Below are 18,697 nucleotides of genomic sequence, written 5' to 3'. Positions count from 1 at the left end.
CTTGTAAAAATCAACGAGGCTGGGATATCCAATCTTATACCTGTATCTTTTTCATTAGATTCCGAGTTTGATCGCCGATATAGTCGAAAAGTCTTACATGATGCCATGGACCTGAATCAGCTTTTGAAAGGTGATTTTTTTTTTTTTAAACTAAGTATGACATTTGTAAATTGTTGAGAGCAGTGTAAAATTGAGTGTGATAGAAGAGAACGGGGTTTTCACATGCCCACGTGTATTTTTAAAGCTGGTTTACAATTAAGCTGTGTCAATTTGACTTTAAATCTAATGTAAATAGTATTGATTCTACAGTTGAAAGTAGAAGCAAGTATGATATACATAGGAGTAAGATATACAGATGATGGAATTCCCAAATAAGACTTGATTTATTAACAGATTGAATATTAAAAGTGTACATGCATTTTGACAAATCTTGAATATGCCACAATTTACTTCCTGAATTAAAACAGTGATAAAATACTGGATTATCAACCAACCTTCAAAACTGAAAAGCAGTCCAGAACTACATTGCCTAATAAATAGTGTTCATAGATTTAAACTTCTAGTACCTTTTAAATAATACTGTTTCATTATTTAAAGTTGTTTTTCTGAATTACGTGTCTGCCTTTCAAGATATAAACGTATTTTTAAGAAACAACAGATAATCTTTAGTAAAAACTTAAGTGTTTGCTTCATGCCAGTAGATTTAATAAATCTTAATAATGGAGTCTGGGAGAGAGAACTTGGCGTATCTTTGACTGCCTTTGTCTCAAACTGTCACTGCATGGGGTGAGAACAGACTGGATGATTCTGTATGTGTATTTTAAGATCTTCAGAGTGTTCTTGTTCATGTTTTCATGGCGAAAAGCTTTTGGTAGTCAGATGTTTAGGGTAAAAGAGACTCAGTTCAAGAAGTCTGCTGCTCTCCAGTAAGGAAAGCTTTCTACAGCCGAAGTCTGGTACGTTTCAACCCAAGTTTGCTGTAGCGGGTAGGTCCGGCATGATTAAAACTGTGCATGTCATCTTTATTCACTTGCCACCTTGCCAGACTGAGCCTGCAGGGAGAAAGGATTCAAAATAGATTTCATGCTCATTTCTATTCATAAGAAACTTAAAGGATGCAATTTTACTTGTATGGAAATTCTTCTGAGAGCAAGAAGAGCAGAGCTAGCCATCAAGAAAGGTGATGATGGTGTTGCCTCTGATGATCCTTGTGCCCCAGGAACTCCTTTCTGCTAGAAAAAGACTCCAACAACTTGCCAGGACATCATCACGTCAGCAAGAGGTGTTGCTAAGCAATGGAAATTATAATGTCCTGCATCTTTATTTGTTCCCTGGTAGAAAAAAGCTATTTAGTAACTGACAATTGTGGAAGTGTTTGTGTCATCCCTAAAAACAGATGGGTATTACAGCCCAGAATAAATATTCTCGGAGATGAATATCTGATTGGAGAAGGGAAGATTTTTTTTTTTTTTCCAAAACTGAAAAACAATTCTAAGTAACAATAATAAGTTGAGTAATGAGAAGTGGACTTCATATAGTCTGGCAGTTAATGTTCCTGATTAACATGCATATTACTCCCAAGTGCCTCTGTAAATTGGCAAGCACAACATAGCTTAATTACTTCGGGTATTTTGAAGTATAAATTGGGTTTAATGGTGGAAAGTAACTAGTCTGGGAAAATAGGAGCTAATCTTATTCTAAATTGTTCCTTTTAGGTTTTTCCGTGCTCATTAAAAAGAGCGCAGATCACCTTCCTTCCCCCATCCACCCCCCAATAGCCTGCGTAAAACATTCATCAGAACTGGATAGGCATGAACGTTGCTTCAAGCGAGAGTAGCGTAAGCCTAGATCTGAAAGCATGAAACATAATTTAACTGATCATCAAGACATCTCAGATTGGGTTTTGAAGTAAACATGTTTTTCAATAAGCTCTACTGATGAAACATTTAATCACAAATTTTTATCAAATATATTTGTAATACAGCTGGGCCTAAGTGTTTATAGCAATCACGTGAGCCTGATTTCCCAAAGCCTCCAGAAATTCCAGAATTTCAGTGTGCTCTGTTACTGCGGTGTTTCTAGGGCGCATTCAGCAATTCATTTTGTACATTTCTGCCCACTGGCAATGCCAGCATTTGGGATGATGAGAATCTCTGCCTTAAAAAAGGATTACAAGAACAAAGAAAGGGTAGAAATCAATAAAAAGGGCATGATGTTCAAAGGGTAGGTTTTGGACTGGGACAGCAGAGTCTGGTCATTAAGTAGCAAGGTAGTCTGGGTATCTTAAACATGCTTCGTTTGAAGTATTTAGAAAAATTGTTGTAACAATTTAAAAGGAGCAGAAGTAATTTTTCTTGTATGCTATATGCCCTGGATACATATCTGTGCACCTACTGCAAGCTATTCAATTTTTATAAGCAATTGCAAAAGTTGTATTTAGATTAAAATTTTAAGTGGCCCTTCCATCTAAAGCTGTGCTAGTTCTTCATAGAAGTTAGATTTTAAGCTACATTATGCTGAATAATTAAAAATCTCACAGCGTAATTTTAGTTGGAAATCAGATGGTCTCCATGCTATATATTACTTCTTGAAGGCTTTTAGGTGGGTTTTACTGTGGAGCCCTATCACTGGTATTTTTAAGAAATATTCTTTAGCCACCAGAATTCTGAAGGAGAGAGAGATTCAGAAAGATACCTGATAACAGTTAGTTACTACCTCTAAAAGCTGTCTTTTGTGTATGCTGTTACTGCAGTGAACCTCTCCAGGTAATGCAACGTGCAGCGTGCCCTCAGCTTACCAATAACTGAAAATAACTGAACTATTTTTAGTCAAAATGACAGGAATGGACTAGGTAAGAGTAGCTGAGGGCAGAGCAAAGATTTATTTGAAAGCTAGAGAAAAGCAGACCCTGTATGTTGCCAAAGTCAAAGCATGTGACTGCAGTCCTTATGTCAGCGTTTGCTGGACAGGAGTTGAGCCCCAGTTCAAAGGGAAGTGAAATGCAAAATGTGGTGTTTTCAGGAGCTGCAGGTTGTGTGGCTGCGTTGGCATGGCTTTGCATGCACGCTAATAAAAGAAAGGCATCTGAACAGCAGGGCGGTCTTGAGAGCGGATGCAGCGCAAAGGAAGACAGACTAGCAAATGCAATGAAGAAACTGTAGAGCCCAGGCATCTGTAAGCTACCGTTTTACAGTATGGGGTGCACACCCAATTTTCCGCACGCTGTTTTGGCTGTAAGGAACATTTGGTTGGCTGCCCATTGCTAGAGACTGCAGAGCATAGGGAAAACAAATGTTTACTTGACGCGTAGGGTAAACTGATGAACTCAAAACTTCTTATCTGCGTTGCTCTCCGTTGTTGTTAATTTCCAAATCAGATGCAGTGGTGTAGCTGATGCTCGGTTCAGAGAGGCTTCAAATTCAGGTGGGAGGGGGCACCTCTCAGCAGTGTATAAAACGTGGGTTTAGCTGTGATACCTTTTCAGTAACTATGAGCTGCTGAATTATTTAAATCGCTTATTAGTGTTTTTACTTCTGTTCATGAAAACCACTTCCTCTTTGCGCAGTATGCCTCTTTAAAATGTATATAAATAACATAAGGAGTGATGCTTAAATCCTCTCATTTTTGTAGACACTGAAGTCAATGTATAAGAGGTTTACATCATTTCATTATGATGCCAGGACTGACATCATGTAGCTGATTGTTGCCACTACAGTGTGTTACTATGAGAATATTGTAGCACTGTGGAGTCAAACAGCCACACTGCTTAGGATTTTAAGCATCTATCAGTGTGACAAAGAACATAGGTGTTCACAATTTCAGTTACTGAAGGATATTAAGTTTTATCTCTAACAGACCTCTCCTCATCCTTTATCTCATTTTTTGCCACCTAGATGGAAAAGAAATATGGGGGTGATTATGTTTTTTCAGGTAGGAATGTAATTCTTTGGTTTGATAGAATTACATAGGTATTATATAAATAATTCTTTTGTGAGTTTTTTGGTTTCTGCTTTGCTCATAGACCTGACCTTGGTCTTAACCACCTTAATGAAAGCTAGAACAAGAACTAACTCAGAGCAATATTCAGAACTCATAATCATAAATGTCAGAGATGTTATCTCCTTCTCTGTTATGCTCTTGAGTAACGTGAACGCAAAAAGAGAGAATGAAATATGCCCGTGCGAGGAATTGGACTGCCAAAAAATTGTTTTTGGAATTGCTTGCATAAATTTCCATATCTCAGAAAGCTGCAAATAGAAATGTTTTTTCTGTTTTTGGTTTTTTTCTGATGCTATTTTATTTGAGTCTGTGTCTTGATCCAGTGTCCCTTGGCATTTTAAGGAACTGAGGTTATGCAGATAGAGAGAGAGATTAGACATAGGGTGTGAAGTAAGAATTTAACCATTTCCATTCCATTATGCTACAGACTTACTCTCTGGCTTTAGCTAGTAAATGCTGTGTATCTTTTATCTGAATTTATATTGAGTGTGAATGCAGCAGGAATGTGATAGCACCAGGTATATAGAATATTAAAGAATTTAGCACTTTGTGTTTCTTCATCTGTAAAATGGGGTTGATACCTACTTATTTTTACAGAAGTGTCTGTGAGAATTAGTCTGCAAATCCTTAGTATTATCTATTATTAGCTTAAGTTGGGAGAGAGTGTGGTGGGGTAAGTAGGACGCTGGGCCACAGACTGAAGACCTGAATTCTGTCCTCGAAGCTCCCACTGACCTATATGCTCTGTGCTAAATCTCCTCATTTCTTGTGTGCCTTGGACTTTTCAATTGTAAAATAAGAATTATTCATACCTCACTTGGAGAAAAAAGCGCTGTGATGTAGATATCATTACTGTGCAATTAAAAAGCACTGTGTTCCTGAACAAAGCTTATGCAGAAAATTAAGAAGTAGCTTCAGCTGAGTATGCAGCAATTCATTTAACTTTTTGGCTGTAGTATGTCACTCAGGAAATAGAATCATTTTTGTATAAGTGAAGTTTTTCTCCTTAGGGATATAATATCCATATGCTTGTTCATGCTGAACTAGTTGAGCAGTCTTACTGTACAAATATACAATATGTACGTTTAAAGTGGATTGTTAAATGTATATATAAGCTCCAGACTTTACAGTTGAACTAAACATTTTTTTTCGGTAAACTTTGTTTAGTTCATATGTTCATAATGTGAGCTAACCATTTGTGTGTGTGCGTGTATGTATAGTTTTCACAGGTCTAGTAACTCATGTTGCAGTGGAAGAGCAAATATCAGCTCATTCTCATATTTAGAGTTTGAAAAAAGTTTGAAAACAATTTAAGGTTGTAAAGAGATCCAGGCTTTCCTAACATCCATAGGAAGATGTGTAATTTTGGAAATTAGCTTTTTCTGCATCTGTAAAGTATCTGCTGCCTTCCTCATGATATCAAGAAATAAATAGCAGCCCTATTTAAGCATAAATTTTGAAAGAGAAAAATTCATACTTTACAAGCACATTCTCCTTTTTTCAAAAAACATCAAACCACAAATTCTAAGAAATCCTTAAGAAAAATTCTCTATCCTGAGAGAATGGACGTTCTAGGAAATATTTGTTTAGATTTATTACAAGGGAACAGATTTAGATTGAAAATATTAGACATTTATGAAGAACTGTGATTTAATTCTTTTATGTTTTTGAAATGTCCATTGTAGATATGGTAGGAAGCAGTATAAAGCAAAACACCAGGCGAATTCAAAAGAGCAAGCCCTGAAGCAATTTAATGCGTTTTCCTGCTGGAATTACAACAGATACAGTGAAGCGTGCTGGATTTTAATTTTTACCTTAATACCAGTAGGACACCTGTATCATCCTGTCCTAATGTATTTAACTTGCTAATTATCCTTTGCCTTTTATATAAAGGTTGGCCCTTTTTTGCTCTGCAAGGTCATTTCAACGTTTGCAAACGGAGAGCAGTAAACGGTTTGTTTATTGCTTAAAAGAAAGTTAGGTGTCTCTCCATGAAAACCAGCTTTCACAGAAATCTCATGAAGACCAGAGCATTTTCTGTTCCTGCTTATCAGAAAAGGAGAAGTAGAACTACTCACTGTGCAACTCTTCATGCAAACGCTACTGCTTTTTTACCTCCCCCCCCCCCCCAATTAATTGATTTATGATCCGACTGAAAAAGAAGTGGTAAGTAGGGATTTTATTAAATTACTTATTACTCACTGGAAGAGTATGAAGCTGCAAGTGAACCGTATTTAACTGTTCCAAGACATAAGGAAAAGGGCAAATGGCCAACTCTTCAGAAGCTTAAATCATAACCTTACAGTTGTAGTGTTGCCTCATGTTGCTGGGTGCTGCAAAAATAGTCAGATTAACCATTCAAACGCCTGTGCACTGTGATTAAACAGCAGCAGATAAATTGTTGAATAAATTATTCAAATAATTAAGTGTTTGAGTTCTGCTAACTGTACTTGAAATATTAAATAACTTTTATTAGTGATCTCAACCCTTTTCTTTATTGATCATGAGTTGTTGCTGTTTTTGTAGGCTTGTGCTGCTTTCACCCAGGCATCTGCCGCCTTTACCATGAAAGCAATGGTGTTTGTGGCCAGGAAAAGCACAATTAATGCGTATTGGACATACATAGCCATTGTGGATTACGTAATTTTGTGTCGTAATAAGTGAGGAGGGATTAGGAAAATTCTGCTGTACTGGTAGCATTTTATAGCAGTGCAGACTGGAGAGGTTTTCAGCTAGGTAACTTTGGAAGTAAAAAGAGCAACTGTTAGTGGTGATCAGAAGTTATAGGATCAGAGGCCTTGTTTTAGGCACTTTTGACTACTGCTCCTGCTCTAAGTGGTGTTTTGTGACTCTAGTTGACCATGGCAATAGTCACTGAAGTCCCCCACTTCAGGAAACCCAGCAGAAACCTTTTGCTCAGTACTTTCTTAGATTGCTGCTGTTACTGATTTCAGCACAACTTGATGGGCAGTGATTCCATGGGTTTCCCCTGCGTATTCCCCTTGTTTTGTAGGGACAAGCCGCTAACCCATAAAGTTAGTGACTCTCCTTCATTAAGTGATACGGCATGCATTCCGTTGCTGCTTTCTTTTTTTTCTTCTATTAAACTTCTCAACTCTCCTGTCGCACAGTTCCTAAGGATAACTTGTATGATGTAGCGTTTGCTGTGATTTAGAAAAGGTTATCTATGGATAGGCTTCAGTCAGTGGCATGTGGTACTGACAGCTTAAACTCCTCCTTAACATAAATTCGAAACTCCCTAAAACAGTACCCTTATTTGTTAACTTACGGCTTGAGGAGCAACAGAACTGCTTTCAATAGAGCGTCTGATCCGCCGCCTTGGTGCGTGGCAGCACTGTTGCTGGGAGGATCTGCCTGTGAAAGTTCAGATGCAGTTCTGCCTTGTTCGCCTCCTGCATGGCCTATAAAAAGTGGTTTTGAGGAAGTGAAGAAAAGAGTGAGGAACTAGAAACTTTTAAGAGTGATTTTTTTTCCTCCCTTTTCCTTTGGGGAAAACTTGTCTGGTGCACACACTGTATCGGGTCTGAACTTCAGTGCAAAATTTATAAATCTTGTGTCAAAAGTTATCAAGAGATTAATTTGGAGTCTCCTGCTCAGGCTGCACTACGTAATTCTTCACAGCAGCTAAGCTGTGAAGGTAAGGAAGGAAGGCAGGAAGAAATAAATGAATGCAAAAGGGAAGTGTGCGTTTGTGTGTTGGGGGGATGTGACTGGAGAAGCTGAAAGACGAGAGTAAAGTCAGAAACGGTAAAACTTTGTCATGCTTTACTCGCATTCGTAAGAAGTAGTATCCACTAGAGCAATGCAGGTAAATTTCCGTAAATGTGTGTTCACATGAACTGCCTGAGAGCTCCTGGTTAAGATACCATGGCGCTTAATGCTGCGGGAGTGGCATGCCACTGCCTCCCAAGAGATGGCAGAGACAAAGACAGTGACAGGGTTTATGTTAGCAGTCACTGCAGGGCCCCTTGGGGCAGTATTTCTAAAAGCGCTTACTGACCAGCATTGAGGGGAAAAGGAAAGGTGGTTGTTCCATGTCACTTCTCTGCTTTTATCTATCTATCTATTTATTTATTTATTTATTTCACCACAGCTGATAGGGATTTTCCAGAAAAATTAACAAGACAAAAGATCAGTAATTATCTTGATGCTTATTTATCTTTAAGCACTTTTGAACTGCATTTACTGAGTGTAGTTCGTAACTGTATATTATGAATTCACTCTCCACCAAAGCATGGCCAGCTGCCTGATGAAGGAGAGTGAGAACAAACATGTGTCAGTGAAGACGTGAAGAAACCTGTATTTCTAATGAAAAATGTCCTTATTCAGAATATCATTAGTGCAAATGAAATTTGAGTAGTTTACACTTTTCACAGAAAGAAAAGAATGATTTGGAATTTGCACTGACGGTTATTCAGGAACTTAAATGTCTCTTGTAAGAGACTGCATCACTGATAGCGTTGGTGGCATAAAGCTAGGGGAGGACTTTAGCTGAACGACTGTTCTTTGCCACAGTATGATTTCCTTTCTTGGATGTGTCTTGAGCTCCTTAAGCTAGGAGGTGCAGTGGAGGTAAAGCGAAAGATGAAATTATGTCTTTGATATCTTCATAATAATTATCAGTTATGTAACTTGGTTACATGTGATGTGTAATAAATCTCTTCTTAGGCAGTTGTGCAAATTACTTTCTTCCAAATGTGTTCTGCAGTGCTGGTTTTGCGCGTTCCCCTAAGGATATATTTGATTATCTTTTACTGAGAAGTACACTGCTGCTTGATGTAACCATGTGAATTGTGTGGTTCTAGTTATTTTCTGTGCATTTCTTTTTGTCCCTTGTAGGTTTATCCAGATGAGTCATATCCCAGGTTTGTCTCCTCAGATGGTTTGGCAGCTGTACTGGCTTTCTCTTGAGAATAACTTATTAAATTATAAAGATGCTTTTCAAGGCATCTTTTTTTATACTTTATTAATCTCCCGAGTGGTACACTTATCTGCCCTGTTTGACATTGTGTTTTAGATGTGAGGGTGATTTGCATCTTCTCGTGACAATTTAATAAAACAATGCTTGCTAATCTGAACAGCCTTGCAATCAGAGTTTTCAAAGATCAGTTCTTGCCTGTGTTGGCTAACCTACTGACTATGCAAGCTTGCTAGTTTCCAGAGGGATTTTGAGATTCATAAACCGTTTGAATTTTGATTTCTGAACGCTGTTTTTAACTCTTTCAAAGACAGATTATTTCCTTGCATCAATTTTGGAATAACCACAGTTGAGACACTGCGATAAAGTTTTTTTGTTTGTTTGTTTTCTGTGAAAGCATAGGCTGAGGAAATACTACTGCATACTACATGCACTACTGCATGCTCGTTCTGTTCTTTTTCCTCTTCTCAAGGTATCTGCTTTGCTTGATGGTTTTGGTCGTGTGGGGCTTCTCGGGGCAAGGGTGAGAAGGCTCCTTTGGAGACGATAACGTTGGAGCGATGTGGGGAGTGGCTTGACTGAGGCCTCCTGATTTGTCTCTCAGCTCCGAAAAAGCTATTTGATCTCACCTGGTACAGCCATTCCTGTGACACAGACGTTGCAATGGTTTTATGGGTTAATACCATTACAGCAAAGCTGTTAAAACAGTTGCCTGAAGAGCTACCGCGGAGCTTCAGAAAGCAGGCTTAGAAATAGGTCAAGACTCCAGCTGAGCTCTGGTGGAATTATGACGCATAACTAGTGCTGGCAAGAGTGAAGTTTTCCGGTTATTTTCTAATCTTGTGATTGTGCAAGTCTGTCTTGCTGTGCCCAATTATTTTTAAGTGTGTATTCTTTGTCCTAGGAAACTATTTTTCTGTCTTGAAACCCCATGTCCGTGATTAATTTGTCAGTGTTTTCACTTTCAATGTTGCCAGGCCCCGGTTATTTCTTCCTCTATCATATATGCTCGCTCATTTCTCTCCATCCATTAAGTTTAATTTTCATCTTTCTCTTTGTAGTTCCTGCACCAACATAGTGCAGGATCCCTTCAGGAACAAGGGATCAACAAAATCACTTTGGGAAATGCATTTTGTGTTTTTGTGTCATGCTTCCCCGGTGTCAGTTTTTGATCTAAAGCATCGTTTCCATTCTGCCTCCCAGCTGAGACAGATATTTTGGATATCTCTGGAGCAAAGCGTAAATCACTTTCCATGGGCAAACATCTAAATATTCGTTTACAGTTTAATTCTTTGTTCTGCAGGATTATTTTAAGTCTTGGCTTTCAGAAGCTGTTTTCTATTGCCTGGAAGACTTTTCTGATACTTATATTAATACCACAAATGACTCAGCTGCGATGATAATTATGTGCAATGCTACTTTCATCCTGCTAACAAACAGTAGCACCAGCAGCATATATGTGGCTGCCTATGCTGATTGTTCGTGCTATAGTTACTACAGTAAAAATTTCTGCGGGCAGGAAGCGTGAGCGTACTGGGTTGAAGTAGAAGCTGGGGAAGCATCATGGTGAAGGCAGAGATCAGGAGTGCTCAGGGTGAAAGGGCAGATCAGGAACACTGAATAGTCAGAAGAAATGACCGTGCCTGTTAAGGTGATCATGTTCTTATTTCTAAATAGCAGGCAGGTATGTGTGACTTAAACGGTCACAGAATGCGTGTGCGCATATTGCTGATCCTCTTGAGTTGCTTGTTATCTTCAGGTGTGCGGATAACTGCACCCTGCAGCCGTTGCTTCCTCCCAGTTACAGGTCTGAAATGGGGGCAGGGGGGTTCCTAAAAGGAAAGAAGTAGTTGCCTTTAGAGCCCAAATTGGGCTTGGCTTTGTGGTGAAACTTCTGTAAAATCAATGTATTGAGGACGACAGACCATCCCTGAACGAATCTGAAATGCCTAAATGCAGAATTGAAATAAAGGGGACAGAACATGGCTTGGTTTTTCAGGTTGTGAATAAATCCTAACAATAAAATGCTGTGTTTGTATATTCTTTTTTTTTAATCTAAGTAGTTTGTTTTGCCATTTTAAAGCTTTTCTACAGTTGGAGAAGAAGGAACAACAAAAAATAACCATTGATCCGCCATCTAAAGGATCAAGGAAAAATTACTCTTTCACAAATGAAGAAGTAAGACAAATTGATCGGGAAAACCAAAGGCTGTTGAGAGAACTGTCCAGACAGTCTGCAAAGCCGAGAAGCAGAAGTACCACTTTGAAGAAAGCGGCTGTTCCACCCCCTAAGTTGTACCACAGCGCCCTCAACAGGCAGAAGGAACAGCAGAGGATCGAAAGAGAAAACCTGGTAAGTTTTGGGCGGTTTTAGATCAGTAAATTGAGCTCTGTTCTATGCCGGATGAGTCACTACATACTTACAAAAGGCTGTACGGCAGCACTTGTAGCTTTACTGCGAGTGAGTCTGAAATTACTGTGTTTGATCTAGCCATGCCATGAATTTCCACCACTATGCCATTTGAGTAGTTACACTGTTCATATGGTGTGTGTGGTTTTGTTGTTGTTTTTTTAATGACTTTTTTTTGCAGGTGAAAACAGAGTTTACTTTTTACAAGTTTGCTGTACCTCAGTATCATTCTATTTAAGAAGAAAGGCCCCTCTTGTTAATATGCTCATAGCTTTCCGTAGCAGTCTTAACTCTGACCCTCGTTCAGGCATCACGATCACCTGTCTCTTAAGAATGGGCTCGCAAAAAAATAAAGCAATCAATATGATAGCATCGAACGAACCCATCATATTTGAAACACAATGTGGTGTACAATGTGCATGTGAATTTTGTTTCTGAGTCATTTTATAGCTAGCCATCGCTTTCAATATTTATAGCTCTCTGCTTGACACTTTGTTTGAATATACTTAGCAATCACAATCACTTATTTTAGTGACAAACAGAAGCCAGGCTCATTCAAAGAGTGATGCTGGCAGAGTTGTCAAATGACAAAAATAAAACTGTTTTGAATAAGTTATTTTTAGTGATAGAATTGTATTACAGATGATGACATTTTCACATTTCCTAGTTGTTCTTTAATGTATTTGAAAAGGAGGTAAAATATGTCTAAAAATATTTGGAAAAGTTATCCTGGAAGTAATTTATCCACTTCCCTCCCCCCCCCCCCCCAGTCTAAGTGTTGGTTGAAGTTTCCTTATCTATGTGGATTCAATGTGAAGAAGATCTGGTTGTCCACTTTTGGAAAATACATTACTTTTTAATTCTTCCAGCTCTCAGACATCTAGGCTGCTAAAACTTTTTTCAAAGTAGGAAACTTTCTTGCCCAACTCCACTGGAGTACAGTCTACCAAAAGAACGTTATTTTTCACACTTTAAATAGTTTAATAAAAAGGAGAAAAGACAGCAGAATATCATATCAGATTGTGAACCATTGTGAGAAATAATTTCAGAAAAGTTATAATCTGGAGCTAAAAGAGGACCTTGCAAAAATTCTTAGATAAAGGGAGATTTCTGTAGATATACCAGGGTGTATTTTGCTTATTTACCTCTTTCCATGCCCTTGTCAGTCTGGATTTTGTTGTGATGGGATGTTTTATTAGGTTATATTTGCAGTATTTTGAATTTTTTGTTTTACTTGAATTGAAAGAATTTGATATGAATATATGTTATAGATGTTTGTTCCATATTGTCTGGGGAAGAAATGTTTTTAGGCTTATGTGGCTTTAGCTAGTTTGTAAGGAGAATTTTCCCCACGTGCTGTGGGATGGTTTGTTTGTTTGTTTGTTTGTTTGTTTTTAAAGATGTTGAAAGCAGGACTTGCTCTTTCACATGGACTTTCCTCATAAGAGTATAGAGTTAGGCAGCAAAAAGGAAGTGCTGTGTCACTTGCCATCTAGTAGTAATATATTGTTATGTAATATAGCATATTAGATAGTTATTATAATATCAACGTATACAATAACTTATGATACACTTCTCTTTACTCAAGTCCTTAAGCCCCTTCTCTTCAATATGTTGTAATGTTTTATCCAACAATGTCTTGCCTTTGCAAGGATCAAAAATTTTTTTTGGATCAAAAATTCAGCAGTTGGTCATTTCACGTGTTGCTGTTTTAATACATGTTAGAGATTAGTAGTGACTGCTTGAAGTCCAAGAATTAATAACCTTCAGTTACTTATTCATTCATGCTTTAGTTATTAGGCATTTACTACAGAAACATGGGTGGAAACTTTTGACTTCAAAGTAATTTCTTAGCATTTATGTTACAACATCATGCTATTTTAGACTATAAAGAAATTTGGTCTATTCCGTGCTCAAATGCGCGATGATATCTTTTGCTGTCTTCTCTTCAGAAGAGTGGTTCACTAGAACATCTCTTATGGTCTTCTAACGTTTCGTTCCTCTTTGAGCAATTCTGTATACTTATTTATTCTGTTTGAAATGTATGTGCACCCAGAGCATCACAGCTGTAACATATTCATCTTGTGGCAGTACCTGCTGAGATTATGGGTATGACATGCTTCTCTCAGAGACTAAATGAAGGAGCTGCCCTGCCCTGTCCATTCATCAGGGTTTTTGTGTGTGTTACATAGCTAAAAGTATATGCTTTACAGTTTTGGGGTTTTGTTTTGTTTTGTTCTAGTCAGCAGCTTTTTTCATCTTTGTAAATTAGAGCTGGAATTCCATCAAACTTCCTTATCAATGTTTCTTTTATTTCTTGGTAAGTTGTTTTTTTGTTGTTGTTTTTTTATGCAAGACCTGAGGTACCTGATACTTACCTTTAAAGGCCTGTATCTCTGGCTGTTTGTCAAGGATAGCTGTGCTCAGAGTGATCCCTGGATATGCTGGTTGATACAGCTGTGCAAAACATTAGTTGTAGAAAGATGCAGGTTTCTACAAATAATTTGGAAAGAAAAATCTACAGTCTGAGGAACCCCAGCTTGCAGGGATCTTCTTGAATAGTCTGTGCTATCTTCCATGTCCAGTCATTCCACAGTGGAGATGCTGGACTTTACCTCTGCTGGCAGAGCTGCGTTAATGTCATGTAGTTTATTCCCCTCGACGAGCTACTTGGATTAATCCTCTGCTGAGAGGAGAAAAGGTTTTCTCAGCCACCTGGACCTTTCACAAGATGTCCTTCTATGACCCCTTCAATCTCAACTTACTGTTAATGCTCCAGAAAAGTTTCTCAGACTCTAGAAAAGTCTTTATGCCTAGAGATGACACTCAGACAAGCTTAGTATTAAGTGCTCTTGTCCCTTCCTGTCCCCTTCCTCCCGTTCTGTCCATAGAGTGTATCTGTCTATAGAGATAGACTGGTTATCCTGTAGCCTGTGCAGAGAGAATGCAAAGTCAGATAGTTTAACAGCAGAGATTTCTCCTATTGGATTATAGCTTTTATAATTTCTTGTCCTCTGGTTAACACCTTCTCTAGGGAAAACTTTCAGTTGTTCCACTAGAGCGTTCTTGGAGCAATGCCTATATTTACTGTTTGCATGAAAGCAGCTTGGTTTCTCTGCATCTGAAGCTGATGCAGAGAAAGTAATTCAGGTACTAGGAAGTTAGAGAGGAATCATAGTGGTTTGGTTCTCTAGCTTTGTGAAAAGGCACAAGGAAGTACAGGGAACATATGTTCCCCTTGCAGACTATTAGAGAGAGCCGTGGTGGATTAGAAAGATATATTGCTCTGAGGAACAGCAGTTACAGTGTGGTGAGTAGGAATTTGCGGAAAAAATACAATCGGCAAAAGAGATTGTCATTAAAATTAATGGCAGATTTTTCCACTTGCTGCTTTTGACTGTGTGCTTTCATAAGGGGAATCTGTTCTTGATTGCTTATGCAAGTTAGCTAGGCAAAGAGCCTGGCTCTTGCCAATAGAGGATGCTGTTGATTCTGAAAACAGTCTGCTCTTGTGTTTGAAGATACTCTCTGCCCCACCTCCCCTCCAGTGGAAAGGGACATAAGTGAGACTGATGCATTGCTTTTTTCCAGTGTCTGCAGATATGTGTTTCTATCTATACTGACACATTAATTACAGTATTTGCCAGCATAGATAAAATACTCAGCTTCCATTTTATAGACTGGGAACAACTTGTGATCTGAACTGTAGAATCTGTAAAATCTGGGTTGCTATACATGGATGACCATGAAATACAGATTTGCAGCCACCATCTTATTCCTCAATCACTTCATCACAACATAAAGTAATTCTAGCCATGTGTTGCTTAAAATAAGTAAATATATAAGTGTATGTGTATATGTACCTACACACACACAAACACACAGAGGTGTATATATGCATATGACATGGGTTTAAGTGTTAGGTGACCTTAGTGAGCTAAGCTGCTGTGCTGTGTTCTCTGCAGTTTACGTTGAAAGTTCACTGGGAAACATCAACTGGTCTAGGACAGCAATTCTCAAAGCTTAGTTCAAGGGGGATGGGGATGTTCTTTTCTGTGATAGTTTGGCTTTTCCACGCAATCCTGTACTTTCCTTCCACCCTATGCTGTTATGCTTCGCTGCACATAATGATCGATATCATTCATTCCTCCCCGCCTCATACTCACAGAATCACAGGGTACTCCCCCAACATGTACCCTAAGCTCCAGCAGATCTAACTCTGGTCTCAGTTTCAGTATAGTCACCCTCTCTCCCCAATCTCCAAATCACCTAGTGCACTTCTCTGCAGGGGCCATCTTCCCTTTCCACCTGCTTGGCTCCCCAAGTCTACTGTTAGAGTCCCCTGCGCTGCACGTGCTGTTAAGGTTTTCCCCCACTACCTCTGGTCCGACTTCTACCAGCATAGAGATCCTCCAGCCAAACCGCTTCCCTTCTCCTGCAGTCTGGCCTGCCGTGGTCTTGCTGGAAAACCTGAACTTCCTTTGGAAGAGGAAGTGTCCTTCAGCCACCCTAATGTGTGCATTTGGCTCCGCTTGGTTTAACGTGCTGATGGCACGTTGGCTTGGTTTAACGCGCTTGGTTTAACGTGCAGTAAGGGGGTGGGAAGAAAAGAACGAAGGAGAGTTTGTGCCTCTGGTCATCCATCTAACCAGCTGCCGCCACCCACCCACACAATATATCTTGGCTTGAGCCGTAGCCTTCACTCCGATACTACGTTGCACCGCACTTCTCACGCGAGCCACCTCGCGCTGCTCCCAGAGAGGAGATAGCTGCTGGGGCTGGGAAAGAAACAGGAGAGGGAGGGTGCTGGCACAGTGGGGTTGTGCTTGGGCTCTTCTCACCTTCCTTCCACCACCTGTTCTGCGCTGCCTTTCTTCTGCCTTCGCTTTCTCCCTTCCCCAGGAACTGTCCCCACGTCGGCAAGCTTTATGCCTCAGTTGCTGTGCACGCTTATGTGGCTGTGGGATGAACACCAAGGTTGTTCTGCCTTTCTGGCCTCAGTCTGGAGGAGGAAGCTGCAGGGAATGCAGTTGTAAAAGAGAATGTAGTCTTCTGGGACTTCTTGGGAGCTCAGAAATACTGGTGTTGGGTTGGTGGCTCCTTGGAAGCTCAGGTAGCCAGGGCTTTATAAAATATTTTCATTTACTGGGTTCAAAAAGTAACACAAAATGTCACTAGTTCCCAGGATGACAAAGTCCAGTACAAGGACAGAGTGCTGTTGCCACGGTCCTCTTGTCACAGGAAGCCGTCAGAGTTTTGGATTGGTGCACGGACATGCCTGCCTGAAATATACTGCAGTATAATGCCAGTGTAGTACAGTTGTGCAATCATAGTACTTAGGCTATAGGCTTTTCGTAGATGGATCTTTTCTGGTCTGCCGGTTCCTGACCGAGGCTTGAGACTCCCGAACATTGCTCTAGAAATTATGATGCGGACTGACTAATTGCCAGGTTAAAGGAAAACTTTGGTTATTCAGCACGCTGCTCAGTTTTCTGGTTGGTTGTACTCTCAGCTTGCTTTCTGTGGATGCCAGTCACACGTAAATATGACAGGTGTTCAGTTAAAAAGACTTTTCTGTAGATTGAAGAACTTTAAGGATTTTTGTTGACGTTTGGAGCTTGTCAGCCTAGACCTAATTAATGCAGCTGGCAATTGAAGAAAGTTACAAATCCCTGTGCAGGCAAGAACAGAAAGGTGTCCTTGAATGCACTATTATCTTCTTCCCCTACCCCCCCCCCACCTGAACTCTGCAAAGGGACAGTGTGGTCACTCTAATATGAGTGACATTAGAGGAGGCGCAGTAAAAATAAGTTTGAACAGCTGTCAAGGCACACCAGTCAGCTGGCTAGGATTCAGAGGAGGTGGAATTGAAGTCTTCATGCATTTGAAAAGCAAAGTAAAAGGAAGAAAAGTAACAGTTGTTACCTTCGCTCTGAAATGAATTTGGGAGGGCCACATTTTTCAATCTATGTTTGTTTGTTTTCTTTCTTTTCAAAAAGCTAACTTTTTTTTCTTTGACAAAGAGAACTAGGGTCAGGTTTAGTGCTCTCCTGATAAGCCAACACTTGAACTAACAGCGTTTATCTTAGCCTGCCATATAGTACACCAATCCTTTAATGAGGTGTCCTGTTCCTTTGTTCTCCAATTGTTGGTAATATCACATTTGCTTCAGTTATTGGCAACGTATATGTTAGTGTCTTTATAGAGAACAACCACATAGACAACAACTTTATGGATGCTAGATGTCTAGATTTATAAAGAATTATCCTATTCTTAGAGGTTAATTATGCAGGAACAGTGTCTGTGTGGGGTTTTTCTGTTTGTATTCTGCTTCTATTGTAAACTCAGTAGCTTAATAAAAGATGGGAGGGGAATAGAAGCCTTGGGAGGCTTTGGCCAAACTGGGAGATTATCAGTGATATGACAGGGGTTTTTTTTTGTGTGTGGTGTTTTATTTTTTTTTGTCTCGGTTTTTTCATGGCAGAGGAGAAAACAGTTGTGAAAATCATTCATTTACTGAATGCTAATGCAGTCTTGCTGAGCTTGAATCAACTAAGCAGTTACAACATAATGAAGAGCAACTAATGTCGTTGCTGCAATTTGTGCATTTGTTGTTCATTTTTCTCCTTAAACGTGATCAGGAACATGTCTGATTCCGAACACTGGGATTATATTACGTGACCTGATTCTTCAGTCATTAAGGCCAATGACAAAGTTTCTACAAGATTAAGGCTAAAGAGAATTAGCACTTGAACAAGGAAAGTGGCAATATTCTTCAATCCGTTTCTCAAGATGCTGTTTCAAGGAGAGCATAATCAAAGAATTGGCAAATTTAAATGTGTAACTGAAAAATATTTTAACACTGTTGTACAAGGGAGTTCAGTTAAGTATTGTAAGATTAAAGTGTTTTTAATAAGAATGTAAGAACCAGATCAGTTCTGAGTTATGGATTTAATAGGTAAGAACTGACATTTCAGTGTGTTGATGAGTTCATTTCTGAGTGCAGTAGGCTGTTCTTCAAATTACAAAATTCTTAACTGCAAATAGCATACAAGTTAACGTGCCCTTGGTGCAATTCTCAGCAGAGAATAAGCAAAACTGTCTTCTCCTTTAGAAGAGATTTTCTTAGAATAGTGATGGGAACACTTTTGTACCACATAATATATTTCTGCTCCCTTCATAACTAAGGATTGTATAATACCCAGTGTTAATCTGCCTTAAAAGTAATGAAGAGAGGTCTTTTTTTGCTTTAATAATAGGGATTTGATGCTTGTTATATTACAGGCATAAAAGTAAAAGCAGAGAATTGCTTTTAAACCAGAATAAAATGGGCATATACAAATATGCATG

At 39.2% G+C, this 18,697-nt stretch overlaps 1 protein-coding gene across 3 annotated transcripts in view; it reads left to right on the top strand.

Annotated features, from left to right (window-relative positions):
* Positions 1-18,697, top strand: part of CFAP97 (cilia and flagella associated protein 97) — a 35,396-nt gene that overhangs the window by 12,172 nt on the left and 4,527 nt on the right. For all 3 annotated transcript variants that reach the window (XM_068942669.1, XM_068942670.1, XM_068942671.1), the window contains exons 4-5: positions 59-130; positions 11,022-11,290. In XM_068942669.1, coding sequence (XP_068798770.1) covers positions 59-130; positions 11,022-11,290 — 341 coding nt within the window. The remainder of the gene's footprint in view (positions 1-58; positions 131-11,021; positions 11,291-18,697) is intronic.

This window comes from Struthio camelus, chromosome 4, assembly GCF_040807025.1.
Source record: "Struthio camelus isolate bStrCam1 chromosome 4, bStrCam1.hap1, whole genome shotgun sequence".
NCBI lineage: Eukaryota > Metazoa > Chordata > Aves > Struthioniformes > Struthionidae > Struthio > Struthio camelus.
The sequence above is the reverse complement of the archived record's forward strand: the minus strand, read 5'-3'. Positions and strand labels throughout refer to the sequence as shown.